At 54.7% G+C, this 17,426-nt stretch overlaps 1 protein-coding gene across 1 annotated transcript; it reads right to left on the bottom strand.

Moving 5' to 3' along the window:
- Nucleotides 1-8,734: 8,734 nt before the first annotated feature.
- Nucleotides 8,735-17,185, bottom strand: LOC135405267 (zinc finger protein OZF-like). The gene is made up of 3 exons (XM_064639929.1): nt 16,468-17,185; nt 15,511-15,592; nt 8,735-15,322 (listed from the first exon to the last, which is right to left on the bottom strand). The coding sequence occupies exons 2-3, from the start codon at nt 15,560-15,562 to the stop codon at nt 13,899-13,901; spliced, it is 1,476 nt and encodes a 491-aa protein (XP_064495999.1). The 5' UTR covers nt 15,563-15,592; nt 16,468-17,185; the 3' UTR covers nt 8,735-13,898.
- Nucleotides 17,186-17,426: the final 241 nt, after the last annotated feature.

Raw genomic sequence — 17,426 nt, 5'->3', positions numbered from 1 at the left:
ACTGGCTTCGCTCCCGCCGCCATCCCGCCCTCTGTCCGCCCTCCAGCGCAGCGCTCAGCCCGCTCCGCCCGCTCAGTCCGCTCGGCCCCGCTCCGCCCCGCTCCGCCCCGCTCGGCCCCGCTCGGCCCCGCTCGGCCCCCCTCTGCCCCGCTCCGCCCGCTCCGCCCGCTCCGCCCGCTCAGTCCGCTCGGCCCCGCTCAGTCCGCTCCGCCCCCCTCCGCCCGCTCCGCCCGCTCCGCCCGCTCAGTCCGCTCGGCCCCGCTCCGCCCCGCTCCGCCCCCCTCCGCCCGCTCAGTCCGCTCCGCCCCGCTCCGCCCGCTCCGCCCGCTCAGTCCGCTCGGCCCCGCTCCGCCCCGCTCCGCCCCCCTCCGCCCGCTCAGTCCGCTCCGCCCCGCTTCGCCCGCTCCGCCCGCTCAGTCCGCTCAGCCCCGCTCCGCCCCGCTCCGCCCCGCTCAGTCCGCTCGGCCCCGCCCCGCCCCGCCCCGCTCCGCCCCGCTCCGCCCCGCTCCGCCCCGCCCCGCCCCGCTCCGCCCCGCTCAGTCCGCTCGGCCCCGCCCCGCCCCGCCCCGCTCCGCCCCGCTCCGCCCCGCTCCGCCGCCGCCCCGCGCATCCACTTCCACCGCCGCCTCCTCCTCGCCGCCGGGGCCATGGGAGCCCAGCGGGCCGGGGGCAGTGGCCCCCACGGCCTCAGACTGCCCGGCCGTGCTGCTGGCGCTGTCAGCAGCGGGGAACGCGCGGCTCCCAGCGCCGCTGGGAGCAAACGCATCTCCCGCTCCGGCGGCCCCCTGCGAGGGTCGCCGCTCCCCGGGCCTCTCCTCACCATGAATTGGGTGCGACCGCAATTAGGCATATCTACAGAACAATTGGCCTCATTGTTTGAGTTGTTAAAGCGTGATTCTGTCTTATCTTCACTTCGTTCATTAACTAATGAAGCAGAACAGCTTTGTCTTTTGTGCTTCAGGCTATTCAGGGTCGATATAGCTGTCGCAGACTGGAATTACCAGTCTTTTAAAATTTAATTTATAATACCTTTCAACCTTATGCCCGCTTATGCCAGTAGGATGAACCCCTTACAAGTTCTGGAGTGGGTTTTTCTGCCTCATGCCTTTCCTAAAACAGTAACCACAGGTATTGAAATGTTGACTATGCTCATACAGCGAGGCAGACACTGCTTGCAACAATTAATGGCATGTGATCCTGCAGTAATTTATATAGCGGTTGCAAAACAAGATTTTGCTTTTTGGCTTCAACAGCACATGCCATTGCAGATTGCCTTAGCAGAATTTACTGAAAGAGAAAATTTTCTCTTCCTCGTCACAAGCTGTTACATTCACTGTCAGCCTTGCCTTTACAGTTAAAGACCCACCTTTCTCGAGCTGCTATCCCAAATGCTTTAACTGTTAGATGGGTCGGGGGCAACGGGAAAAGCCGTGGTAGCATGGGAAACAGACAGTGATAAATGGAACTCAGATGTTAGTTTTGTTACAGGCTCTACAAAGGTAGTGGAACTGGCAGCTGCTGTTCGTGCCTTTACTCTTCTTTCACAGCGTCCTTTGAATGTTGTTGCTGACTCACTTTATGTCACGGGTATTATTCAGCGCTTAGACAGAGCATTTCTCAAAACAGTTTCTAATCAACGATTGTTTTCACTCCTTAGGCAGTTGTTGTTTTTATTAGAATACCATCACCATGAATATTTTGTTTTACGTTCAATGTTGCCAGGCCCAATTGTACAGGGAAATCAAATAGCAGACTCCCTCGCTTGCAGCAGCAAAAACCCCTAATGCCTATCAGCAGGCCAGACTTTCACATGATTTTTTCCATCAAAATGCAAAAGCTTTGCAAAGGTCCTATGGTTTCACACAGGAGAACAGGCTCAAAACATTATTCGCAGTTGCCCTGATTGCCAGGATATAAGTCCTTTGCCTTTGCCACATGGTGTGAACCCTCGGGGCTTACAGCCCTGTGACATCTAGCAAACTGATACTGCTCATTATCCCTCCCTTAGCAGACTAAAATACATTCATGTATCTGTTGATACCTGTTCGTGTATGCTTTTTGCCACTGTAATGGCAGTAACTCAAGGATGGCTGGTGGCTCAACTGAAACAGAACGTATGGGTTACATTAGCCAATGTAACGGGTCAGGATACCTTGTGTCTTAGCACTGCAACACCCAACAACCCTTTTTTGACTTGCTTAGTAGGTGTTCCTCTAGATCTGCAGGAATTGTTCACTCTTTGTAATTACTCACTGCATACACCATCCTCCTGCCAGAATCTTATGAGAAACAACACTTATGACTCCTGGGATGAGTGGTGGCCTCACATAAGTCAGCCAGGTACAAATCCCCCTCAAGAACTGGAATTGTTAGAATCCCTGGATGCACATAGATGCATAATGTTTAGGAACAATGTCAGCACCTTGTGGAATGTTACAGGTACCAGACCATTTAGTAACGTGTCTCTATGGTGTTCACATGTAGATAATAGTACCCTATCCTTTTCCAGTCCCATGACCTTACCATCCAGTCTTTTCCTCTTTTGTGGAGATCGAGCCTGGGTTTTGGTACCAGCACAAATTATTGGAGGACCTTATACAGTAGGAAAATTAACCTTGTTCACTCCTAATACAACAATGATCCTAAAACACTGTTACAGATACGAGAGACATGTACACACCTTCACTAGTGAATGTAGGGATAACGTAGAATTTTGGAATCAGGGGACAAGAATTGCTGCCTCTTTCCTAGCACTTGGAGTGGCAGCTGCAAAAACTGTAGCTACATTAAATAAATTAGGATGTTGGTTAGCAAAACAGACAAATGCTACTAGTCAGGCTATTGCAGATTTATTGACTGATGCTCAGTCAGTGGGACATGCTACTTTGCAAAACAGAGCTGCTATTGACTTTTTGCTTTTAGCACAGGGACATGGATGGGAAGGATTTGATGGAATGTGTTGCATGAACTTGAGTGACAAATCAACCTCCATTCACAAAAGCTTTACAACAGTTACAGGACCTAACAAAGAAACTGATGGTGAACAACAGATGGAACCCCTTTGAAGGATGGGATTGGACTTTGGGATTGGGGCCATGGGTGAAAAAGATTCTAATGTGTGGCTTGGTTCTAGTGTTGTGTCTATTGGGGATGATTCTCTGTTTACCATGCTTGATTGGGATTGTATGATCTATGAAACAAAAGGTAATACATCGAGCCTTGGTGGTACAAGTCCATACAGCTTTACCTTTAACTGCCTTAGAAAATAAAGAAGAGGGAGATGTAGGGAACCAAGATTATGTGACCCTGGGAGAAACTTAAGGGGAACTTGGCAAGATAAAAGCGGACGTAGTGAGATGTGTCTTTGTGGGGAGGAAATTGTTTGGGAGTATTTTTCTCATGGGCAGTGAATGCTTAACTAAAAAGTAGATCTAGAGAAAAGTTACTAACAGGAATTTACTGCTGATGTAACGGGGTATATAAACCGTGAAAGAACTGTAATAAAGGATTCCATTATACTGCATGGGGTCTATGCCTGAGATGTCATGCATCGCCACTGTAAATAAATTTATTACAGCCCCTGCACCTGGTACTTCCCCAGGTAAATATTTTCCAGGTGAGAACCCCCTGCCTGTGTTTGCAAAGGCAAGACTCAAAAGGATGTTTTTTTCCTGTCCAAATGCTTGAATTTTTAATAAGGTTTAATTGATGCAGCCCTCTGTTACTGTCTCCATCCCTCAAATTCCTCCTGCTCCAGGCTGCAGCTTGGGGTGTTTCGGGGTGAGAAACAAGTTGGGAAGGAAGAAGTGGGAAAACAGGATGGAGGCACAGGAATCTCTCTCCCTCAAAGCTTTTCCCCCCTTCCAAGGGCCCCTCCAACCCATTCACCCACCAGCCACAAGTGCAAGGGGTGGGTCAGGGGGAATGGATTCCACCAGCCTTCCCCACGCAGAACCATTTCCCACCCCTGAGCAGGGCCTCTGCTCCAGGGAAAGGCTCCATCTCTCTCCCAGAATAAGAGATTTAACAAAATCAGCCCCAAATAAGAATCAGCTGTGGGTGCTGAGCAGCAGCTGCAGCTCCAAAATTGTTTCTGGGCTGGGAAGCAGGAGGGTGATGCAGATTTTTTACTCTCTCCTCTCCCAAGTGCAGAGGAAGAGGCAGGAGGGGGCAGAGCTGGGGAGGTTCAATCAGACTTGCATAATCCTTTACACAGAAACCATTGAAGAAGTCTGGGGCTAAGATTGGATCTAGCCACTGCCACACTTCTCTGGGGGAAGTAGTTTAGAAAGCCAGGGGGTCTGGGGGGGGGGGTTGGGGGTCTCTGGGGGGTGTTGGGGGTCCTTTCTGCACCTCATGACTCAATGGGAGCTTCTCTAATAGACTTTGCCTTAAACTCCCACTGTGCCCAGGACAGGAACCCCTGTGAGTGTCTGTGACATCCCGGCTCTTTAGCAGGCTGGAGATCCTTGGAATGTCCCCATGGAGCCCCTGCGAGTGCCTTTGACAGGTTGGAGCTGTAGCAGCCAAAGTCCCTGGGATGTCTCAGAGGGAGAAAAATATTCTTTACCTTTCAGTTCCTAGATTTTAAGAAAAATCTGAGATCATAATACTTTACTAATGACACCTGGATTTCTATTTTTCTTCCTTCTAATCCAAATACCCTGACTTCTGTGCTAGCTGGGAAACTGCCATACATAGAGCAGTCATTTCAGAGACCCCACAGTTCCAGAACCTCTTAACAATCAGGCCTCCAGTGTTAGAGGAGCTGGGCAGGGCAGAGGTGGTGCTGGGGCCGGGGGTCTCTCCTCTGCAGCAGGGGGGACACACCCATGTCTGCTCAGGGGGTTTTGCTCTCCTGGGGCTGCATGGAGAGGTCTCAGGGCCCCTCTAATCCTGACCCCCCAAAGATGCCTCTGCAGGAGCCTCAGAATCAGCTGTGGGACAACTCCAATGTGGGTGGTGGGTGAAGAAACCTCATGGCACCCCCGGCGAAGGCTGGAGGGGAGGAGGGGATCTGTGGGAGGGTGTCAGGGCTGCTGCAAGCAGCCCCTCCCAGTGCTCCCAGTCCATCCCCCCTCACAGCCCTGGTGCAGAGCGGTTCCAGGGGCAGTGCAGTGCCATGGGGCAGCCCCACTGAGCTTTGCAGCCAGGAAACCTGATTTGGGGGTTTTGCTCCCGGTTCATCACATGCTTGAAAACACCAGAGGGGTACCCGGACCCCTCCACCACCACCCCAAAAAGCCCGTGGGGGCCATTCTTCACCCAGCCCGAGGGATAGCGCCAGGGTGACTGTAAGGGCCCCGAGGGGACAGCAGGGGGACAGCTGCGGTCAAGGACCCCTCGGGGCACTGGATGCCAGATCCTGTGTTCAGGAAGGAGTACAGAAAAAAGGAGGGGCTCAAGAGCACCCGTCACCCCCTCAACCCCCCAGAGGCCAAGGCAGGGTGTCCTGGGGCAAAGCACCCTGGTGAGACTCCCCCAAACCCCTGCAGACCCCCCTGCACAGGAGCAGGAGGAGCTGCGTGTCCCCAAAAATCCCTCTGCTCCCTCTTTTGGGATCCCAGCTTAGGGGAGTGGGACAGCAGCCAACCATAGGCTCCGCAGGCTGCAGGGCTGCTGTGTTTTGTCGGGGCTCAACATATCGGTTTTATTTATTCCCAGAAGGGAAAAAGGCCCCCAGTCCACTTGGCTGAGCGGAGGAGGGGGCGGATTTCTGGCAGAAAACTCCAACAATGGGTTTTGTTCAGCCTGGGAAGCACAAACCAAGCCGAACTGAGGTGGGACCCCCCAGCAGCACTTGTGTGCTGTCCCCAGCAGAAGCCGGGGCTGCCGGCGGTGTCCGATCCCGGCAGGACGCGGGGAGGGCCCCGGGAAGCGGCGGCGGTGGGCGGGCCCTGGGGGAGCCGCCCTGGGCCGGGCGGGGTGGGCATGGAATCAAATCCAGACAAGAGAGGAAAATACAGGAAAAGAAGCGCACCGCGGGACGAGCCTTGTCGGGTGTCGCCAGAGAGGGGGGGCGAGGTCTGAATAGAATAAAATACAGAGAATAAAACAAAGGAAAACAAAATAGCCTCACTGGGGGACTCTCCGCCACCCCATATCTAAAAGAGCTGCACTGAGGAACCGGGGGGGGTGAGGGGTTGATGACACCCCCCGGGTGTCCCGGCCGGCCCGTGTCAGTGAAGAAGCTGCACAGCGGAACAGGCGAGCTATGAATACAATAAAGAATAAAATAAATAGAAAAAAACCTGCACTAGCGAGGTCCCCGCTGCCCCGTATCTAGAAGAGCTGCCCCGAGGGACCGGTGGGGCGGCACCGGGAAGGTCGGGCGATTTTCGGTGTCCCCGAAAAAGCCGCATCACGGGGCGGCGATAAAAGGGCAGCACCGAGAACGGGAGGTGTGAAAGGAATAAAATTCACAGAGTAAAATATAATAAAAGAATCGCATCGGGGGGTCTTCACCGCCCCATGTTACCGAAGGAGCTGCACGACAGGACCTGCAAGGTGTTAAATAGAATGAAATATAGAGAATAAAATAATGGAATAAAATATCTGCTCCGAGGGGTTTCCACCACCCGGCATCTAAAAGAGTTGTAGTGAGGGTTCGGCGGGGCAGCCCCGGGGGTTGTGAGGGAGCGATGAACGGCACCGAGGGGCCTCTGCCGCCCCGTGTCACTGAAAGAGCTGCCCCGAGGGACGGGCGGGGTGAGAATAGAATAAAATACAGAGAATAGAGTAAAATAAATAGAATAAAAAGCTGCACTGAGATGTCCCCGCCGCCCTCTGTCTCTGAAAGAGCTGCACCGAGGGACCTGCGCTATCGGGTGTCGCCAGAAGGGCCGCGCCGAGGGCGGGGGGCGAGCTGTGAATGGAGTAAAATATAGAGCATAAAATAAAACACCATAAAAGCCGTACTGGGGAGTCTCCACTGTCTTGTATCTAAAAGACTCGCCCCAAGGGACCGACGAGGAGGCACAGAGAGGTCTCTGCCGCCCCGTGTCCCTGAAGCAGCTGCGCGGCAGGACCTGCGAGGTGTGAGTACAATAAAATATAGCGAATAGAATAAAATCAATTGAATAAAATAAATAAAGAACTGCGCTAAGGGGTTCCTGCCGCCCGTGTCACCAAAAGAGCTGCGCTGTGGGCGGGACGGGGTTTAAGGAGCCGCCGTGGGGTGACTGTCGCCTCGTGTCACGAAAGGAGCTGCACTGCGGGACGGGCGAGGTGTGAACACAAAATAGTGAACGGAATAAAAATCGGTACTGAGCGGCCCCCGCCACCCCGTGTCACCGAAAGAGATGCACCGAGGGACAGGAGAGGTGCGAATAACCATAAAATATAGAGAATAAAATCACTGGAGTAAAAGGTTGCGCTGAGGTGCTCCCGTTGCATCTAAAAGAGCTGCCCCGAGGGACCGGCGGGGCAGCACCGCGGGGTGTGAGGGGGCGATGAGTGGCACCGGGGGGTCCCCGCCGGCCCGTGTCACCGAAAGAGCCGCCCCGAGGGACGGGCGGGCGCGGCCCCGACTGACCCCTCCACCCGCGCGAGGAGCGGCGACGTCCCGCGGGACCGGCCGGGGCCGAGCGGAGTGTTCCCAACCGGGTCCGCTCCGCCCTCGGGCACCGCGCTGGGGCCGCCCCGCAGTTCCCAACCGGGTCCGCCCGCACGGCCCGGGCCCCGCGTGTCCCGCTGCCGCCTGCCCGGCCCCGCCGAGCTGAGAAACGCCGGGAAATCGCTCAGACGGATTAAAAACCTTTCTTATGGGCAGGAAGGGGCGCTGGTCGCTATGAATCCCCCTCCCCTCATTCACTCTTGGGCACTGCTGGGCATTATCCCGGCTCCCGGGGCTGTGTCACGGGACCGGCTGCTGCCATGGGGCAAGGGGGGCTCGCTGCAGTTTGGAATCAAACCCAACAAGCTGGGGAGGGGAGGGGACAGCCCTAGAAGACAGGATTTGGCCTCTGGCGCTTGAAGTAGCACGAGGGGGTTAAAGGATCCCTCGGACTCCCGGTGCTCCCAGCAGTGGCTCTGCCCCCCCGAATGGGGCCGTGTCCCAGACCCTTCGGTCCATCCTGGGCTTTGGGGGGTGAGTGCGGAGCAGGCGCGGAGCTGCCGGATGGAGCTTCCAGCCCCGCCAGCCGGAGCTCGGATCCCTCGGGGCACGGCGCTGTCAGAGACTGGTGTCCAGCGGCACTCGGGCTCTGTCGGGAATGTCATCCAGACGGAAAACTGAGTCCGAACGGGCGGCCATTTCCACCACCTGCTATTTCTCCTCCCTTTTCCATGACGGAATTCACGGCGCTTCCTTTCACCTCAGAGATTTGGAAAGCAACGTCGCGGCTGCCCCGCAGCCACCGCCAGCGCCTTCCAGAGCTCCAGCCTCGTCCCTCCTCCTCTCCCCTTTACTCGGTACCAGGTTCTCCCTCCTCTCCCTGCCAGCCCGGAGGAAGGAGATTTCCCCCCTGGTACCCGCTTCCCCTCCCCCTGTCCCGTTGTGCCCAGCTGGTATTTCTGGGGCCGCCTGCCCACGGCTGCCTTACAGATGGAGCCGGATGGAATTCTTGCAGATTCCTGGGCTGGGCTGGCCCTGCCTGGGGGCCCGGGGCCACCAAAGCCACTCCTTCACTCCCCTCCACATCAGGGCAGGGGACAGAAGGAAATGCTCGTGGGTCGGGATAAGGGCAGGGAGAGGTCAGTCACCCATCGCTGTCACAGGCACAACAGACACGACTTGGGGAAATTAACTCAATTTATGACCAGCCAAATCAGAGCAGGAGAATGAGAAGTGAAACAAATCCTGAAAAAAACACTGAGCTTCACTTTGTCCCCGATTCCCTCCCTCCTTTCCCTTGGTGGTACAGGGGAGATGGGAATTGAGATTATGGTCAGTTCATCACATGTTTGTGGCTGTTGCTTCCCCCTCAGGGACAGAAGTCCTTCCCCTGCTTCATTGTGGGTCCCTTCCATGGGTTCAGTCCCCTGGGAACAGGCTGCTCCACCGTGGGTCCCCAACGGGGTCACAAGTCCTGCAGGAGCTTGTTCTGCGTGGGCTCCTCTCTCCGAGGCTCTGCAAGGGGCTTCCCACGGGCTCTCGGCCTCCTTTGGGCATCCCTGCTCTGGCGTGGGCTCCTCCCCAGGCTGCAGGGGGGTCTCTGCTCCATCCTGGACTCATCCACAGGTCACAGGCCCTTCAGCTCAAGTTCACACTGAGTTCCAGCCTGTCCAGTGCAGCAGCAATTCCCGGGCCTCCTGCCAGTCCGGGCACATCGCCGGGGCTGTTGCCCAACGTTCCCAGGCACAGCACAGTGAGGTGATCAGAGCTGAGCAGCTCAGCAGCAGTGACAGCAACGAGCAGCCACTAAGGAGCACCAGATTCTGACAGACAGCCAGGAGCTCCAGACAGCACCAGCAGCTGTAAATTCCAGCAGCACATCCCAATCCCACCTGTCAGTATCTCCAACACTCCCAGCTCCACGCTGGACACCAACAAAGGCTGTTGTGGTTTCATCCCATCCAGCCCCCAAGCCCCTCCCAGCCACTTCTCACTCCCCACCAGCAGGATCAGAGAGAGAACTGGGAGGGGAAAAGCTGGAAAACTCATGGGTTGACATAAAGACAGTTTAATAAGGACAAGCAAAACCTGCACACACAAGCAAAACAAGGAATTCATTCCCTGCTTCCCATGGTTGGGCAGGTGGTCAGCACCTCCAGGAGAGCAGGGCCCCATCCCACAGAACAGTGACTTGGGAAGACAAACTCCATCACTCCAAAGGTCCCCCCTTCCTCCTTCTCTCCCCCACTTTATATCCTGAGCATGATGTTGACACTATTGTCTGGTTCAAAGGTGTGGGGTGGAGTCCCCACTGTCTGGGTTGCCCATGTATTAGTCAGGCACAGGTGCAACTCAGTTCTTAACACAACAGAAGGAGAATTAAGGAATGACACTGCAAAGGTTATTGGTGTGACAGGGGTTAAATTAGGAAAATAATCATTGGTTTCTCTATTTGCCAAACTCCCCTAAACCTTTGCTAGGAAGAGATTGATTGGAAAACTTGAGGCAGAAATTAAATTTAAAAATGGGCACACTGAAATTGTAATTGCTGAGACTAAATATGTTGAAGCAGCAGCTCTTCTTGAGCAGGAAATAACTCCAGTTAGCAGCAACATCCCAAGGGAAGCTGAAGATGCAGTTGTTCCTATCGTGTGGGCCAGTGGGATTCTATGAAAATCAGGAAAGGCAGCACCTGTAAGAATTACCCTTAAGCCCTTAAGGGTAATTACCCTTAAGAATTACCTTACTGATAAGGCAAAAGCAGAATCCTTTGAAATTAGAAAGCCAAGTTGGATTGGTTCCAGTAGCACACAAATTTGCTAAGCATGATTTGCTTGTAGACTGGGAATACAAGTACCCATTAAGAAAGCAAATGGGAAAGATTATTGATTAGGGCAGGACCTGAGAGAACTCCCTTAAATGATAACCTGTAATCATTTACAGTTTTAGATTTACAAGATGTCTTTTCCTGCATCCCCTTGAGCAAGGAAAGCCAAGAAATCTTTGTTTAGGAATGAGACAATCCAGAAACTGTGAAGGAGGAGAAGAAGCCACCTGACTCCTCCCCGAGCCATGAACAGTTCATGAAGTGCCTTCTTGGGAACGGCAGGATGGTGTTGACTCTGGATTGCTCACTATGGACTTTGGTAAGACCATTAGATGAGCTTTTAAACACAGCCTGTAAGAATTTCCTCGCCTGGACAGACAGTGCAAGAGCAGCCTTTAAACAGCCAAAGCATTTCCTGATGAGAGCCCCGGCTCTGGGTCTGCCAGATCTCTCAAAATCATTTGAACTGTTTACCTATGAGAGACAGAATGTTGCTCTGGGAGTGCTTGCACAATTTCCTGGGCATCAGTGAAGAGCCAAGGCCTATTCCAGCCAAAAACCCTGACTGGGAATTGTACACAATGGAAACAGCTTTGTTTGGGAGGGAAAACGAGTGACAGGGTGTGCAGTGACCACTCCAGACAAGGGAATCGAATCTTGGCCTCCCCAACGACTGTCTCTGCTCAGAAAGCAGAACTAACTGCTCTTAGCCCTGGACTTAAGGAAAAAGGGCAACATTTGGCATTGAAAACTTTCTCTGAAACTGGAAACCATTTTGCTGACAAATCTGCAAAAGAAGCAGCAGAAAAAGACATTCTGGCTTTAGTCCCAGAAAAGGAGGTCATGTTACCTAAAATTGCCCCAAAGTACAATAAAAAAGGACTTTCAGTGAATGGAATTGCTCAAAGCTGACTTTCAAGGTACAGGATGGGCTGTCACCCCTACAGGGCAGGTGACAGCCCCACCTATAAATATGGGAAAAAAATATGTAAAAAGAGCATGAAAGAACCCAAACACTAGCAATAAAATAACTGTAGGAGTCACAAAAGCTGGAAATCTTCCTGGAGATTATCTGCAAATAGTTTTTACTGAGTTACCCCGGAAAGAAGGATATTGGTACATTTTTAGTGCTAGTTGATACCTTTAGTGGATGGCCAGAGCTCTGTCCTTATTGCACCAATAATGCAAGAGAAGTACTGAAGGTTCTCTTAAACTGCATTATTCCCAGGTTCAGAATTCCTCTAGGAATGTCATCAGATAAAGGATCAGATTTTATTGCAGCAGTGGGACACAAGACAAGTAACATTTGCCAGGAAACCTCAAGGACATCGGTGCAGGCCCTGCCTATGGCATTGCTGAGAATTCAGGGTCAGCCTGGGAGAAGAGACTATTTAAGCCCCTATGAACTAATGGACACTTTAGGATCCACCCTGCAGAAACTCCAGAGATTCGTGGTGACACCTTGGCCAGTGGATTGGACGCCCCAGCCTATCTGTCCCTGCCTGGCCATTGGGTCCACGTCAAATGGGGGGACTCTGAGCCCCCTCAGGCAAAGGGGAAAGGCCCTTTCCAGGCTTTGTTGACCCCATTTACAGCAGTTACAATTCCAAAGAAGGACCTTGGACACACTATCCTCGAGTTAAGAAAGCTCCATTTGATTGGAAAGGCCAACAGACTGAACCATAAAAATTATAATCCATGTTTGTGTATTATCTTGCATTATGATTTAATGCTGTAGCTGTTGTAGTCACTTATGGTTCAAAGTATGCTTTGAATAATGAGACATTGGCCTAATGGCCAAGTCTTAAGAAAAACAGGGGAGTGATATTTGAGTTTTGAGATGTAACAAGGACTAAGCTTCTGCAGCAGAATGTACCATAGAAACTCCACAGAGCTGATGCAAGGGATTTAAAGGTACTAACCAAGCAAAGTAATGAAACAATGAAGAAGGGAACTGAGGCAGCAGCCAAGCAATACTGAGTAACTCAGGTGAATTGTCTTAAAGAAGTTCATAAGGTGGTCACTTAGAACTTTGGGGGCTCCAGACACAGACGACCATGAGACACTCACGATGAAGCCCCTCAGAGACCTTATAAGGATATGCATATATGCTAATAAGTGTTGGGAAATGTCATGAATACATAACAGGAATGCCCCTACAGTGGGGAATGAAAAATGAATAATCATGTAACGCTGACATATCAGCTGCAGTGGAGACACCTCTGTGTGCACTTTGGGAACTGATTCCCAGGGCACCCGATGTGTGTGACCGTGCAGCACATCGTAATAAAGAATGTCTGCTGCTAAAACTCACCAACTGGGTCCTAGAGGTTTCTTTAAGAGACAATTTTAGGCAACAGGTGGCCCCTCAGGAGCCCCCCAGTGGGGTGACACAAGGAGGACTCATGGGGGTCCGAATTCTTGATCCATCTTGGAGGCCAGTTATGCCCATCTCACCCCCAACCTCGGCCCCAACCCCTGCCCTGCATGTTCCCCTCAAAGCCCCCCTCATTTGCTGCCCATGGGCAAAGGAACTGCCCAGGGACAGAGGGGGGGAACACCCACCCCCCAAGAGGACAGGCTGGGTTTGGAGCCAGAGAAGGGAAGAGGCCCCTCAGAAGCAGATCCTGCCAGCAGGGACAGTGCTTTGGATCAGGGTAATGTCCTCCCTTACACAACTGGCTCAGGGGGAAAACTCCCCCTGGGGAAGGACTGGGACATTCCCACGTCGCCTGGAAGTTTTCATCCCTTCTCAGGGGCCACAACTGGCTCAACCACAGATGTGAGAGGCAGGGTGATGTGTGAGAAGGGGCCTCAAACCATCAAGGACCCCCAAAGTGCCCCGTGATCCCCAGGGTTACATCAGACAGTGTAAAACTGCTCCCAGGGGAGGAACCTGGGTGTTCCTGAACCTGAACATGTATTAACTCACTGTGTTTCAGGGGCTTCCCCCACCCCCAACTGTAAAACACCTCGACCATCACTTGGACCAAGGGACGTGGGAATTGCACCAACCAAGTCTGTGCTGGATCCTCAGGGTGAGACTGCATCTTTCTACTCTGATTCTTTCTTTTCCCTTATACATTTTCTTAAGTGTTATTTTTATGCTTTCTATCACTATAGACAGGAACCAAAACTGCTCCAAACCTGCTTTATATGGCAACCAAAGTATTCTAAACTAAACTCTACTATTTATAGTTATAACCACCAATCATTCACCGTCCTTTAACTCTAATCTGCCCCAAGGCATCAATTAACAAGAACCTGGGTCACCCTCTTCCTCAGTGGGGGTCGGGACAGGCATTGGACATGGGGAGGTTTCTGGCAGCTCCTCACAGAACCCAGCCCTGGAGTCCCCCTGCTACCAAAACCTGGCAAACCCAATACACTGCCCAGCATGGATCACTTGGAATGTGGGTCAGCAGGTCTGTGCCCAACATGGGTCCTTTGATGGTTGATGGAGTTGGAGCAGCGGACGAAGCTCTTCCTGCAATCAGGGCACTTGCAGGGCTTCTCTTACTGGTGGGTCCGTTGGTGTTTGGTCAAGGTAGAGCTGTGGGAGAAGCTCTTTTCACACTCGTCACACTTGTAGGGCCTCTCCCCGCTGTGGATGTGCCGGTGCCTGATGAGGTGGGAGCTCTGGTTGAAGCTCTTCCCGCAGTCGGTGCAGCAGAAGGGCCTCTCCCCCGTGTGTGTCCGCTGATGCTTGAGGAGATTCGAGCTGGTCTGAAACCTCTTCCCACATTCCCCACACTTGTAGGGCCGTTCCCCAGTGTGGATCTTCTGGTGGCGGATGAGGGTGGAGCTGTCGCTAAAACTCTTCCTGCATTCCAAGCACGTGTAGGGCCGCTCTCCGCTGTGCACCCGCTGGTGGGTGAGGAGGCTGGAAATGCGGCTGAAGCTCTTCCCACATTCACATGGATAGGGTCGTTCCCCAGTATGGATCTGCTGGTGGTGGATCAGGTGGGAACTCTGTCTGAAGCTCTTCCCACATTCCCCACACATGTAAGGCTGTTCCCCAGTGTGGATGCGCTGGTGGCTGAGGAGATTGGAGCTCTTTATGAAGCTCTTCCCACATTCCTCACACTTGTAGGGCCGTTCCCCAGTGTGGATCTTCTGGTGGGTGAGGAGGTAGGAGCTGTCACTGAAGCTTTTCCCACATTCCAAGCACTTGAAGGGTCGCTCCCCGGTGTGGATGATCTGGTGGATGATCAGGTGGGAGCTGCGGCTGAAGCTCTTCCCACATTTCCCACACTTGTAGGGCCGCTCTCCAGTGTGGATATGCTGGTGTCGTCTCAGGGTTGACCTCTCGATGAAGCTCTTCCCACATTCCAAGCACTTGTAGGGTCGTTTCTCAGTGTGGATCTTCTGGTGTCTGCTCAGGGTGGAGTTGTCACTGAAGCTCTTCCCACATTTCCCACATGTGTAGGGACGTTCTCCAGTGTGGATGTGCTGATGGGCAAGGAGGTTGGAGCTCTGTCTGAAGCACTTCCCACATTCCAAGCACTTGTAGGGCCGTTTCTCAGTGTGGATCTTCTGGTGTCTGCTCAGGGCAGAGCTGTCACTGAAGCTCTTCCCACATTTCCCACATGTGTAAGGACGTTCTCCGGTGTGGGTGCACTGGTGGGAAAGGAGGTGAGAGCTCTGCCTGAAGCACTTCCCACACTCCAAACACTTCAAGAGTTTCTCCCTGGTGTGAAACTGCTCATGGACCTCCAGGTTGGAGCTCTGGCTCAAGCTCCGGCCACCTTCCCGGCACAGGGTGGCTCTTTCCTCCTGGGAGCACCCTGGGCTGGCTTTGGAGACCCTCCTCCTGGGGTACCTTCGTGGCTTTCCCTCCCCGCTGCCTTCCTGCGCCGTGGAGCCCTTCAAAACGGCCTCTCCCACCAGGCTCTGCCGGGGGGATTTGTCCTCCAGGCTCTCCGTCCTCAGCTCGGGGCCTGGGGCAGGAGGGAAGAAGACAGGGAGGGGATTTGCCTCCGGCCCAGAGGGAAGGCCAAGGACATCCCCCCAACTCCGGCCCCGGCAGGACGGCGGCGGCAGCGGGGTTGTCCTGCAGCCGGGGGTGATGCTCAGCTGGGAGATACAGGACAAGACAGGGGCAAAGGGGCACTGACTTCCTCCTCACCTGCCTGGGGGTCCTGGGGCATCTTCCTCTTCCTCACAGTCTTCTCCTCCATCTGGCCAAGGTTTGGGAAGGAGAAATCCTGCTGTGGGGGGAATAACAAGCAGGATTTGGTTGTGTGAGTGCGTTTGGTTGGGGGTTTCTCCTGCCCAAGTCCATCTCTAGAAGTCACTGGGCATCTTGTGACCATAAAACCTCCAAAACATCAAGATTCAGCCTAAGAAACCTCAGAAACATTTAGATTAATCCCCCAAAACTGCAGAAGAACAAGTTTCAGTTGAAAACAAAAGTCCCAGGAGCTCTCCCTCTCTGGACTCTCAGTTTTGGGGTTCTGCGGGTCCCCCTGTTCTGTGCTGTTGGGGGTCCTCTCTCCCGAGTCCTGCTTACCAATTGCAGGGGTGTCCCATGGGATTATTCTCCCCTGACTCTCTGTTTTGGGGTGCCAGGAAACCCGGAGGTCCCCCCTCTCTAATTTCTCAGCTCTATTGTTCCAGGGACCTCAGGGGTCCCCCTGTCCAGGCTCCCTCCTTGTCCAGCCTTACAGGAGACCCGTCTTCGGGATCCCGCCCCCTCCAGGCTGCCGTGGGTCCCCCAGCTCCGCTCTCGCCCCGCTCCGCTCTCCCCACTCCAGGGGTTCCTCCCCCCCACCCCCGGCTCTCCCGAGGGATCCCCAAACCCGCTGGGTCGTGTCCGTCCGTCCCCCCCGGCCCAGCCCCCCCCGCCGGTACCGGGGGACAGCGGAGGCGGCGGGGCCTGACCCGGGATCACCGACCCCCACCGCGGGGGGGACCCGCATCCCCCCGCCCAGCGCCGGGAACCCACACCGGGACCCCCAAAAACACCTCCCGGGGATCCTCGATATCCCCCCAAGGGGCATTTGGGGCTCAGCTTTGGGGTCCTGCAAGATCCAAACATTCACCCCCCTGCCCGCCATGAACAAAAAACAACGAACCAACCAACCAAGATTTTTGGGACGAGCTCCTTCTTCCCAGGAACGTGCGGGACGGGGCGGGGCGATCCTCTCTCGTTTCCTTTTCCTCCTTTATCCCCTCCCGTTCCTCCCGCTCCGCCTTTTCCTGTTCCGTCCCTGCGGCCGCGGAGCTCTCGGGTGAGCGGGGGGGACACGGTGGGAAAGGGGGGAAGAGAGGGGGAAAAGAGGGGATGGGACCCCCAAACTGAGCGCGAGGGGCGGTGGGTCACTCCCAAAGGGAGCTGGGAAGGAGCCGGGGTTTGGGGGGACGGTGGGAAAGGGGTGGGAGAGGGGGAATAAGGGGAGGTGGGACGGCGGGAAAGGGCTTCCCTTGGGGTCCCTTCGTGGCCCAGCAGAGCCCCCCAATCCCCGCCGTGCCCCCCAAAGCTCGGTGCGGGGGTGGGATAGAACAGGAGAGCCGGGCTGGGCCCGGGAAAGGCCGGGAAGGGAAGCAGGAATGGCCCCGGGGCTTGGATGCCGCGTTGGTGCTGCCGCGGGGCTGGGCCGGAGCTGGGAAACGGGGCCGGGCAAGAGAGGAGAGAGAAAGTGCTGCGGGACTCCAGAGCCGAGCCCCGAATGTCTGGGGGGGCTCTGGGTTTGTGGGGTTTTGAGGGAGAGGATGTTTGGGTGTTGCAGGACCCCAAAGCTGAGCCGCAAATGCGCCTTGGGGGGCTATCGGGGGTCCCCGGGAGGTGTTTTTGGGGGTCCCGGTGTGGGTTCCCGGCGGTAGGTGGGGGGATGCGGGTCCCCCCCGCGGTGGGGTCGGTGTTGCTGGGTCAGGCCCTTGGTTGCCAGCCCGGAGCACGGAGAGGGGGGAGCCCTGGTAGCCCGAGAGGGGGATCCGGGAGAGGGGGGACCCTCGGGCCCCCAAAGTGGAGAGAGCAGAGAGGGGGAAGTGCTGGGAGGGTTATTTTGGGCTGAGTCTTGGGGGTGCAGGGGGGACACAGTG

Source organism: Pseudopipra pipra, chromosome W (assembly GCF_036250125.1).
Source record: "Pseudopipra pipra isolate bDixPip1 chromosome W, bDixPip1.hap1, whole genome shotgun sequence".
NCBI lineage: Eukaryota > Metazoa > Chordata > Aves > Passeriformes > Pipridae > Pseudopipra > Pseudopipra pipra.
Note: the sequence above shows the minus strand (reverse complement) of the source record. Positions and strands in the feature narration are given on the sequence as shown.